We start from the raw sequence: 12320 nt of genomic DNA on the forward strand, positions 1-12320 counted from the left end.
ATGTTGTGGAGAGGCTGGTGCTGGTCTCTTCTCTCCTGTAATAAGTGATAGAGCAAGAGGGAATGGCCTCAAGCTGCGACAGGGTAGATTTAGACTGGACATTTGGAAAAAAAATTTCACAGAGTGGTCAGGCATTGGAATGTGCTGCCCAGGAAGGTGGCTGAGTCACCAACCATGAATGTGTTGAAATGTCATTTGGATGTGGTGCTTGGGGATATGAACCTTAGGCATGAGCCTTGTAGAGCAGGGCTATCATTGGGCTCGGTGATCTTGAGGGTCTATTCCAACCTGAATGTTTCTGTGATTCTGTGGGTCAAAAATTTTAACAGTAATTGTGTTCTGAGGTTTGGTACTGGGCATCCAGCTGTGAAAGGGAACTGGGGAAGCTTGTGAATGTGGTGATGAATGCCTGCTTTTGGGGTTATAGCCAGAGTGCTGAATGCATGACCGCTGCTTTTATGCCTTATTAAGGTGTCTAGCTGAAGCTTGCACATGTTGTCAAAACAGGTACTCAGAGCAAGCATTCAGAGAGGTCCTGGACCACAAGTGAGTCACAGAAGAAGGCTCAGAAGGAGCACAACCTTTCTGCAGCAGAGTTGGAGAGACAGCAAATCCTTCAGGAAATGAGAAAGAAAACATCTCTACACACAGACAGCAGCTGGATTAGGCAGCGCAGTTCCAGTATACATAAAGAGCCTGTCAGTCTGTACAGCAACAGTATGAGGAGGTAGCAATCACGTTAAAAATTTACTGTGTCTCTCATCAAATATTTTTGTTTGGTTATTCTAAACTCCAGCTTGTATTACAGAGCACAGAAACAAATTGAGCCTGTGAAATGCTGTAAGGTAAACTGCGTAGCAGCACAGAGAGAATGAAGCAGCTGTATTACATCTGGGATTAAATGGTTTGGGGTTTGTGGGTTTTGCTTGGGGTGTTTTTTTGTTTTGTTTTGGGTTTTTGCAAGTAAAGAATGTGGATGTGACCTGTAGATAACTCAGCTGCTTATTTTTTGGTTGGTATGTCCGTAATGGCTATCAGCAGTGTGCCTTGTCATTGACAGATGTGCTTAAGGGTTTCAGCATGACAATTTATTGTGGAATTTAAGGAGTGTGCTTATTTATTTATTTTTCTTCAACATAGACACGACCTAAAGCAAGAAACAAACTCCAGACTTTCTGACTATTTCTAAGTGTTTGATTTGTCACTTAGGAAACAGCCAGGTTATCAGTTAGGAGTATGTTTAGTTACTGGGCCCACACCTTGTACCTAGACGATGCTATCCAGTCTGGGTGGATTGTTATTTTCCATCTGGTATCCCTTGGAGAAAACAAAAACAAACCTGGTAGCTGAGGTCCGGCTCTGTACAGCGGATTCTGATAATACAGTTCACTCTGATAAAGCTGCAGTGAAGACTGTTTTGCCCATGTTCTGTAGTGGTTAAGTGCCACCTCTCCTTTGCCTCGCCTGCTTTTTTCCCATGACACTAGAACTTGGACACTGAGGATGGTCAAACACTTTAAACAAGTATGCAAAGGATGTTTTTCAGGGTGATGACATTTGTGCTAGTGCTTTAAATGATAGTATATATAGTGCTTTAAATGATAGTATAATAGGTTTATTTTTCAAAAAATCAGAATGCAGCTTCAGCCATACTGCTATTTATGGGTTTGTGTACCTGTTTTACAGAGGGGAGTCTTTGGACAATCTTGATTCTTCAAGAACAAGTTCCTGGAGGCACCACTCATGGCTGAACCAGTCTGCCTCCTCTTCATCTCTGTCCTCTAATCAAGATGTCAGTCGCCCGGTGTCCACTTCAAACCGAGCTTACATGTGCACTCCTTCCTCCAGCAAAGTACCTCCTGTGACCACCTCTGCAAGAGCCCCCTCTATGTCCCAGGCAGCTCCCCGGGCTCAATCTCCCCTCTCTGCTTCTCAGCCAGGGTCCCAGACACGAAGCAGGTGAGTGGATGACTTTCTACTGTGAAAGTAGAAATCTTGGGCTGCACTAAAGAGTGGACTTTGTATGTATAGTGGTCTACAGCAGTGTTCTTGATTAACATTGATTTAAATCTGAAAAGTACCTGGGGTTTGATGGATGGATGGATGGAGACAAGGGCTGGTGTTACTTCCCTGCTCCAGTCATTCAGAAAATTCCCTGGGTTTGTCATTGCTGCTTGACATCAGTTAAAAAGAACCCAAAGAGACTGGAATAATAAATCTCCAGTCTCCAAGCTGTGTGCTGCTTACCAAAATGATTAGTAAAAGTCTAGTCCAGATGGCATTTCTGACATTTATTTTCTTAGGGTTGTTTTAACAAAAGATTCCTGAAACCCACGCTTTATGGCCCTCATCTTGGTCTCTTCTCCCCCCTTCCTGGCATGTGGTCAATATCATCTCAAGGAGCACTCAGGAATGCTCATAACCCATGACCCTGGAGAATTAGAGAGTAGAATGTTGATTTTAATCTAGGAGGAGAAAGCAAGAATTGCAACATGCTTTGAAACAAAAATAGAAATCAGTTATGGTGGGGTAGAGAACTCTGCTGTTCTGTGTGCCTGAAACATTTTTAAAATGCCTTGGGATAAGACTATAAAGAATCATCCCAACATGTAGATACAATACATTTAACAGCAACAGTGTGAACATTGCTTCTCTAGCTCTTTAACCCTCAGATATTTAGTGGTAAATTGACCTTTCTGGTATTTCTTTCTCTCTTTTTTTCTCTTTCCCCCCCACTCCTCCCCCCGCACCCCCAAAAGCTATGCTCCTACATCCTTTAGAATGTAAGAAAGTTACCTTCATAATGGTGCTGCCTTATCTCATTTTTACTTCCATTTGCTAACATCTTGGTAAATCTATGGAAACTGACCTCCATATGACTTATATTCAGACACTTAATATTATGTGTCCAGGACTAGCCTTCTGCTATCTAACAAGGTGCAGATGGTGGGACTTGGCAGGGGTGCTTGCTAAAACTTAGCCTTCAGGATAATTCCCCACAAGTAAAGCAGAAGCACAAAACTTACTCTCCAGACTTAACAATATTTTTTTGTTTGTTTTTGTCAAGTATTTTCTGCAATGAAATATTTCCCAAGAATGTGACAGAATTTTTTCATTTGTTCCTATATAACTTTGATCTGAATTACAACACTTCAGCTTCCCCTAGTCTTCATATCTACCATAAAAATTACTAATTCTCAGTTTATTTTTCCCAAGGAACCCTAAACTCAACTTTTTACCAGTTTGTTTGTATTCTTAATCTGAAAAAAAATTCTTTGACAACTTTTCTTTGTCTTTTAAACCTTTTCAAGCTTGTTTTTAAGGATTTTCATTCTATATTTAGGTCAGTCAGTGGGAAGAAAATCTGTTCATACTGTAATAACGTTCTGGGCAAAGGAGCAGCCATGATCATTGAGTCTCTTGGTCTTTGTTATCATTTACAGTGCTTTAAGGTGAGAGCTGGGAGTCGCATCATGAAGAAACAGGAACTAATCAGGAGCACGCATGGCTGCTCAGTGTTATGGTCACAGGGGCTCTACTAATCACCTGCTTTGCCTTCTACTCTTGACAGCGTGCTGCATGCATATTTCCATGAGGCAGTCCTATCTGCAAGTATTTAGCACTCAACTCTAGAAGTATTTCTTTGACACCAGAGCTAACTAGTAGGACTTTGACAAGTAAGATGGGCATGTTGACTGAGAGATTAAAGTTCTTCCTTCTTCGAATAGGCAGCAAAAAAACCAGCTCCTTTAAAAAAACCAACAACCACCAAACAAAACAACAACAAAACCCCCCAACACAAACAAACAAACACAGAAACAAAACAAACCAACCAAAAAACAACCAAACCCCAACATCCCAGCCTGGAAATTGGATCGTTCAAGCTAATCCTAATAAACAGCATTCATGTGGTATTTTCAGGCAAAGGCATGTAGGCAGTGGTCAGCTTGGCAGGATAAAACCCAACACTACACAGAAGCTGTGTTTAGTACTAGTAAACTGACTACACCTAGCCAGAAGCTGAGATGTAGTTAGATGACTTCCAGTCAGCCTAGGCCATATGCAGAGTTGAAAGAATAAATACCTTCCTGAAAAAGATGTAAAAGCACTCCTTAGTTCCCCTGCCCTAGGAAAAAAATGAGGAACGAGACTCTGATTTAGAGGTGCTTCTTTTCACATGGCTTTAAGAAAAAGACTTTTGTGTGATTCAGAACACATCTTCTGTGCCCAGCTCAAATGTAGTATCTGGAGTACTAAAAGGGATTGACTCAAAGATCTTTCTGGTTCCATCTGTCTGAACTGGAAGGACAAGAGTAACCCCTGGGGAATGGTCATCATTCCCTTTCTCCTGAGCACATGTTTTGTGCAAGGGAGTCCACTGAAGACAGGCTGAGGAAGCTGGAGTTCAGCCTGGAGAAAAGAAGACTCTGAGGAGACCTAATAGAGGCTTTCCAATACCTGAAAGATGGCTGGAAAGGGACTGTTTATAAAGTCCCTTTGATAGGAAGAGAGGCAATGGTTCTAAATTAGAGAAGAGTAGATTTAGGTTAGGCATTAGGAGGAAGTTCTGTACCATGGGGGTAGTGGACACAGTGGAACAGGTTGCCCAAGGAGGTTGAGGCCCCATCCTTGGAGATATTCACAGTTAGGCTCAGCTGGGCTCTGGTCAACCTGATCTAATGGAGGACATCCTGGCTCACCGCAGGGGGTTTGGACTAGATCACCTTTGGAGGTCCCTTCTAATCTAAACCATTTTATGATTCTGTAACAAAATACCAAATATGTTTCTCAAATTCCTGAAAATTTATGAGCTGTTAAGCAGGCTGCCATCCAAAAGATTCATTACTCATTTAAGCAGGCAAACTTTCTGATCCTCTGTATTTAAATGCTTCATAAATTCACTGAGGAGGGTGCTACATTTTGGGTTACATTCCTTCCAGGGGAAAGTAGTATTCACAGCAAAGTCACATCCAGCCACCATAGTTAGACTTTATTGTCAGCATAAAGGCTAACAAGCCCCTTATTCATGTTTTTATTTCAAAAATAAATACAAAACTGGACACCCTCTCTCCAAGTAAGGACTTCTTTCTGTGATGCAAACCCAGAAAATTGTGGGTTCCTGAGTATTTGCTGCTTTGAGTGCTAAAGGGCTGAGGATATCAGAAGCATACAGTGCCACTTGGAAATCTGCAAGGAGCATACCCAGTTGTTCTGTGCCAAAATTGCCGTTGCCATTTAGACTACAAACTTTTTTGTCTTTACTGTGATGAGTCATTTTTTGTTCTCAGATAAACCAAAATTCAGGTTAGATTTAATGAATTAATCTCTAAAAGCTGTCTGCTCTCTGTTTGCTTCGTTGGTGTATCTGCTCTTCATTGTCCAGTCATTGCCTTTAAAATACTTTCTCAGAGTTGGTTGCATTTTGATCTACTAATTGTTACACATTTGCTTCTAGTGATTGTGGGTTTATGGTTCAAGCTTCGTTGATCTTATTCCGAGCTGCTTTTGAACAGCATTTTAATTCCTTAATGTTTTGTCCGGGGTTGCTAATTACTCTTCTGTCACACAGTGTGTTGCCTGTGGATGCGACCTTGGGGGATCCCGAGCAGGAGCCGAAGTCAGGATCCGAAACAATAAACTCTTCTGCAACGACTGCTATATCAGATTTAAAAGTAAGGCAGTCCAGCTGCAGTGTGCATGACCGTGGTGCTTCTCTCTGCTGTACAGCCTCGAGTGTTTGCACAGCTGAACCACTTGATAGCTCTCATGTTTAACTTTAAGCTGGTACATTAGTAAATAGGTTCAGCACGCTTTGGTTGCCATTTTCTGTCTTTTGTAGATTAGTCACTTCTAACTTTCTGGTAGCTGATTTTTGCCACCTTGTCATTAAGCAGCAATGTGGTATAGTCGTCTTTCTTCATAGATCCAAGAAAGGGATGTCAAGGAGTTGTCAGTTGCTGAACAGACTTGTCTTGATAACAGAGAACTGGTTTTGAAAAATTGCTTGCATTTTTAAAGAAAGTAGTCTAAGCAAGTCGTTAATTCAATCCTAACACATGCCTGGAAAGCTGTTAGTTTATCCCGTGCAGGTGACACAAATGCTGGTTTCTTTTTTCCGATGCTGCTATTATTTGAATTATAGGTCTGTGATTGGTTATTCATTTAGGTACAAGTTCAGGAGGAATTGATTTACTTACAGATCTTAATTAAAAGGTGCAGTATAATTTTTTTTTTCCCTTTTTTTATGGTTTGCAGAATTCTGATTTACTGGAGCATGATGTTGAGGCTTTGAATAATGGTGTTGAGTTGTTTTTTTCTTCTGCTGTCATAGTTGATGGTAAACAACCTCCTAATTTTGACAAGTCTCAGGTGTTTTATGTGGCTCTGTTTGTATATAACAAATATGGAATTCTCTAGAATGATAAAAATCAGCTGAGGGAAAGGATTTATGAATTACTTCCTGGGAAACATGTCTGCATTTTTTCATGAGCCCAGCATATTTTTCCCATGGTGAATCATAAGGCAGTGAAGGGAACAGGATACTTGTGCTATAGCACTTGGGCATCTACTTGGCTGAGAAGCCTAGCTCAGAAAAAGAGAAGCTCTGCGTTTGATACTGTTGCTGTTTTCAGGCTCTTTTTGGCTTAAGGAAAAAGGAAAAGCTGCCTGTCCCACAGAAATACTTGTGTGGTGCTTGAGCTACAAATCCCACACCTGTCCTTGATGCTAACAGTACTTTCACATAGACTAATATTTAGGTGGAAGGATGCCTCTGTGGAAAGAGAAAGACCTCACCCCCTTCCATCTGTCATGTTCAGAGAATTTATTTCTTTTTTGACTACAAGACTACACCAATGTGACAATGTTCCCATTCAAATCACCCAGATGTGTGGGTGATTCAATCTGGAGCCCTGCTCATGTTATTTTGTCTTTGTCCTTTCTTTTGGAGGGAAAAATGCTGGATGAGTTGGATGAGATTAATACTAAAAAAAAATCTGGGTTTTATTATCCTCTGCCAAGACATTTTTCAGGAATTCAGTGATTTGGTACTAACAGCAAATTGTACCATGGATAAGTTGCTGTTAGTGTCTTACTGACATTACAGCCCAGAAAGCCACAGCAATGCCTTTCAGAAGCAGAGTTGATCTATGAGGGAGTTGTTATATATCCTCTTCCCTTCAGACTGCACCTAGTTTGGCCAGTGGGCACCTCAAAACATAACTGTATGAGATATTAATAAATCAGGAATTGTAAGGACTTCTAGGTACATAATAAAATATTTAAATTAGTAATTGAAATTAGCTCTTCTGAAGGGTACAAAAAAAACCCCAACACCAACCAGCTGGGTGATTACTGCAAGAAAATATACTGATGACACCGCACTGGTCTGTGATGCAAATTACTTTGTTTGCAGCTGGCATTTGACATCGACCTGGCTAATTATTTGTTAGTTTGGAACGTGATCATCTTGGCTAAAAGGTTTGATTAAACTGTAGGCGAATTAATGTTCACTGTGTAATTTTATGGTGTGATATTTTTGCTTTTTCTTTTTATGTTAATTTTGTGGTTTAAACTTGGAACGTTGCAGAGAGGCACCGGTGTGTTGGCAGATGCCCATAAATATGTACAGAGGGAGGACAAGAAAGTTCTTTGTAAACATTGTTACTCTTGTTTAGCAAATTTTAATTTGACAACTGAAGGATAAATTTGATAACCGAAGGATAGATTTAGAAAAAACTGCCATCCTGTGACTCTATGCTAATAGCAAAAATAATTCACAGTATCACCAAGGTTAGAAGAGGCCTCAAAGACCATCAAGTCCAACCTGTCACCACAGACCCCATGACTAAACCATGGCACCAAGTGCCACATCCAATCCCCTCGTGAACACCTCCAGGGATGGTGACTCCACCACCTCCCTGGGCAGCACATTCCAATGGCTAACGACTCTCTCAGTGAAGAACTTTCTCCTCACCTCCAGCCTAAACTTCCCCTGGCACAGCTTGAGACTGTGTCCTCTTGTTCTGGTGCTGGTTGCTTGAGAGAAGAGACCAACTCCCTCCTAGCTACAGCCACCCTTCAGGTAGTTTTAGACAGCAGTTAGGTCTCCCCTGAGCCTCCTCTTCTCCATGCTAAACAATCCCAGCTCCCTCAGCCTCTCCTCGTAGGGCTTGTGCTCAAGGCCTCTCACCAGCCTTGTTGCCCTTCTCTGGACATTCTTACCAACTTGATAAGGTGCATGTTTCTGTGGAATATTACTTGGCCTGAACTACTTGCAGTGCTGTAACTGGATTAAACTAAAATTTCTATTGTTCATTAAATTTGGGTTGTTAGATCCAGAATGTATACCTTAGTTTATGTTAACATGAACAATAGGTATTGGAAACACCATGAACAATAGGTATTGGAAACACCATGAACAATAGGTATTGGAAACACCATGAACAATAGGTATTGGAAACACCATGATCTGACTGCTTTTGAATTGAAAACTTTCATTTTCATCAGATTCTACAGTGGCTGCACTTTAATGGCAATCTCTTGTGTCTCTTGCTAACAGCTGGACAACCAACCTCCATGTGAAGCAAATGAAGATCTGAAACCACTGTTGCAGATAGAAGAAGAGGTGATTGCTGCTGTTGTAGATCTATAAATATATGTATTTTGTGTGTGTTTTTTCTAAGAGTAACTCTTGCTTGTCTAGTCTCCATAGCAATGCATTGTATTCTTCATATAACTATTTTTATTTATAAGAAAGTAATTGCATTAAGGAAGTATCTGGGGAAATGCTTTCACTTTTTCAGCTTTGAGTACAGAGAGCACAAGGGAGAATTAAGTATATTTTCAGTAATAACTTCCAAATATTTTTGAGGCTTATGATCAACTGGGTGACTTTCCAATGGTATAAAAAAAGAGAGTGTTTTGTTTCTAAGCTCTTCAGATGAGCATTAGAGAGATAGCTAATATAAATATATATTTGCAATTGCTGTCTTTATATTTTGACACATGCTGAAAGTGAGTTCTCTAGGTTAATATGAAGCTACATTTAAATGCACACACATGTGTCTGCTTTCCATATGCTGGTTTCTAAAATGATGTGCTTTTTTGAAACATAAATACAAAGAATAATCTGTTTGCTCAGTGGTGTTGGCATAATGTTCTGTGGAATGCATTTAAGGCAAAGAGTTTTCCCATTTGGAAAAAGAAATGTAACTATCACTTTTTTCCCCCCTCACAAACTGAGTGGAGAATGGTTGTTGAATTACAGTATATTTGTAAATAAAATTTCTGATGTTGCATTTATGTGGTTTGGGTTTTTTTTCTTTCTGTCCAGCTAAACATGTCTAAGATTTGCTGAAATATATAATAGTTTAAATTTCATCCTGGGAATTTTATGTGTGTGTGTAAGCATGAAGATGTCCACCTAAATATATGCAAGAACAATAGTTCTTGCTTTTCTCCTTTCCTTTACAGTTGATGTCAGACTGGACATGATGAAGAAGCTCTTCACCATGAGAGTGATGAAGCCTTGGAATGGGTTGTCCAGGGAGGTGGTTGAGGCCCCATCCCCGGAGGTGTTTAAGAGCAGGCTGGATGAGGCTCTGGCCAACCTGATCTAGTGTGGGGTGTCCCTGGCCATGGCAGGGGGGTTGGAACTAGATGATCCTTGTGGTCCCTTCCAACCTTGACTGAACAGAGAGGGACCTGGGGGTGCTGATCGACAGCCACCTGAATATGAGCCAGCAGTGTGCCCAGGTGGCCAGGAGGCAGGCATCCTGGCCTGCATTAGGAATAGTGTGGCCAGCAGCAGCAGGGAGGTCATTGTGCCCCTGTACTCTGCTTTGGTTAGGCTGCACCTTGAGTACTGTGTCCAGTTCTGGGCCCCTCAGTTTAAGAAGGACATCGAGACACTTGAACGTATCCAGAGAAGGGCAACAGGGCTGGTGAGAGGCCTTGAACACAAGCCCTATGAGGAGAGGCTGAGGGAGCTGGGATTGTTTAGCCTGGAGAAGAGGAGGCTCAGGGGTGACCTCATTGCTCTCTACAACTACCTGAAAGGTGATTGTAGCCAGGAAGGGGTTGGTCTCTTCTCCCAGGCAACCAGCACCAGAACAAGGGGACACAGTCTCAAGCTGCGCCAGGGGAGGTTTAGACTCAAGGTGAGGAGGAAGTTCTTCACAGAGCGAGTCATTCGGCATTGGAACGGGTTGCCCAGGGAGGTGGTTGAGTCATCGACCCTGGAGGTGTTCAAGAGGAAATTGGACATGGCACTTGGTGCCATGGTCTAGTCATGGGGTCTGTGTTGATAGGTTGGACTCGATGATCCTCGAGGTCCTTTCCAACCTAAGATATACTGTGATACAATTCTATGACATCACATTTTGTATATCGTTCTCTTGTCAAACTCCTCATTCTTTTTGCCTTCAGTATTTCATACAAGTGATGAGACTGTCCTGTACTCATTCCTGGAGTGTGGCAACTGGAGGAGGTGGAAGTTCCCCAAAGCTTCTTTGCCAGGACTAGAAATTTTCAGAACCAGCTGGAAATACTGTGGGCTAGGTTCTGCTCCTCCTGAAAATACAGCTGGAATGTGCAATATGTGTTGTTCAGTGGTGGCTCCAAAATTGCTTTGGTCAGTGACTTCCCCAGATCACTTCATCCCTAGTTATGTACCCTTCTCTGTCCTTGGAAGCAGTGAAGCAAAAATGGGATGTGGAGAGGATCAGAAGAATTTGGAGGAGCATTTTATGGATGAGACTGATGAAGGGGACAGCGGAGAGGTGTAGGGAGGACAATGGGGCTCTGAGTTCAAGCTTGTACATGGCACTGGGAGTAGCTGCAATGAGACTGCCAAAGCAGCCTCCTTCCTCTTAGGAGGTGTCAGGAACCAGTAAGAGAGCTTGGCAGACTGAGGAGGTAATGATAGCTGAGGGTAGCAAGAGAAGATTATGCTGTTGTCTAGTTTTCATCCTTCTTTTATAATTGACAAGTAACAGCCTATGAACAACTGCCCCCCTCCCACTAATACATTCCCAAAAGTCCCCATTACCAGCCCTGAAATACACTGAGAGACCCAAATTCTTTTGCCACAGGCCAAAATTTCTCAGTCTCTAAGGCACCAGTGAATTTATCCCAGTCTATCCATGATTTCACCTCTCCCAGCATTGTGTTTTGCAGCAAAGCTGTGGGAAAAGTCAGGGATGGCCATGCCATCTTTTGTATCTTGAGTATATCCTTATCCCTGGGAATTGTTTGGGCAGGGAAATCACCTTGGGGTTAAGAATGGAGGTAGAAAAAAACTAACTTAGCAGCTGTGGTCTGCCATGCTGCTAGAGCTGCCTGATTGCTGTTCCACAGCCTGGAGTGATGTTCTCTGAGCCAGGTTGGCTTTTCCTAAATGATGTTGAGAATTTCCATGCGGGCTCCGATTTCGTTTTCCCACAAAATGTCTGTGAAAAACTGGGTTATTTCATTAGCCTGTACCAAATTGCTTGCCTGGGAGCAAACCATAAATGGATCTTTGGATTTAGTGGGGCGCAAAGAGTTGAAGTCGAAGCTCTTGCTGAGTTTCTCACACTTGTTAAAGGCCTGGTTTAACGAGGCTCCTTCAAACCTGCACTTCATAATTCGAGTTGGCAAATGTGAGTAATGAAAACTCCTTCCTCCTTTCTTTCCCCTGGAGGGAAATAGGGTCGAGAAAACCCTCTATGAATGTTGTTTTATTCGGGTATTTTGATCCTTGCTACAGTGCTTGATGTCTGTTGGGCTCTGAAGTTCAGCAAAGCAGATTGTTCACTCTCAACACAAGATGGCAGTGTGTGAGTGCAATTTGCAGAATAAAGAGCCTTTTCCCTGGTTTTTAAGTTTTATATAAAAAGGGTTGCTTTTGCTAAATGATACTAAAGTTGCAGTGTAATGAGAGTTGTAGAGAGAGCTTTCACTAATCTTGGGCCTTTCTCTCCACCTAGCTTCATGGGAGTAGTGTCATGTGCAACTGAATGTGAGCAGACTCATTTGATTGTTTCCCAGTTCATTAATTAACTGCTACTTAAACCAGCACTCAGTAGGGATAGAGGTAAAGAGAACATTTCCTGTGAAGAAAAATAAACTAGATGACTTCTAGTGGAGGGGTTTGCTAGAATGGAGGAAGGCAAATGTCAGCCCAATCTTCAAAAAGGGTAAGAAAGAGGACCCAAGTACCAGTCAACCTTGCCTCCATCCCTGCAAAGGTAATGGAGCAACTTCTCCTTGGCACTGTCCTTAGGCATATCAAGGACAAGAGGGTCACTAGGAACAGTCAACAACCAAAGGGAAGTTAT

General features: G+C 41.9%; 1 protein-coding gene across 7 annotated transcripts in view; it reads left to right on the forward strand.

Annotated features, from left to right (window-relative positions):
* LMO7 (LIM domain 7) overlaps nt 1-9299 on the forward strand; it is a 142782-nt gene extending 133483 nt beyond the window's left edge. For 6 of the 7 annotated variants that reach the window (XM_068154102.1, XM_068154184.1, XM_068154366.1 and 3 more), the window contains 6 exons: nt 508-727; nt 1687-1959; nt 3344-3452; nt 5570-5672; nt 6167-6213; nt 8561-8643. In XM_068154102.1, the coding sequence (XP_068010203.1) occupies nt 508-727; nt 1687-1959; nt 3344-3452; nt 5570-5672; nt 6167-6210 (749 nt within the window). In that variant the 3' untranslated portion in view covers nt 6211-6213; nt 8561-8643. Of the gene's footprint in view, nt 1-507; nt 728-1686; nt 1960-3343; nt 3453-5569; nt 5673-6166; nt 6214-8560 lie in introns of all 7 variants that reach the window. The other variant, XM_068154621.1, reaches the window with a different exon arrangement.
* The last annotated feature ends 3021 nt before the right edge of the window (nt 9300-12320 follow it).

This window comes from Melanerpes formicivorus, unplaced genomic scaffold (genome assembly GCF_026170545.1).
Source record: "Melanerpes formicivorus ecotype bairdi unplaced genomic scaffold, bMelFor1.0.p_v2 SCAF_1, whole genome shotgun sequence".
NCBI classification, from domain to species: Eukaryota; Metazoa; Chordata; class Aves; order Piciformes; family Picidae; genus Melanerpes; species Melanerpes formicivorus.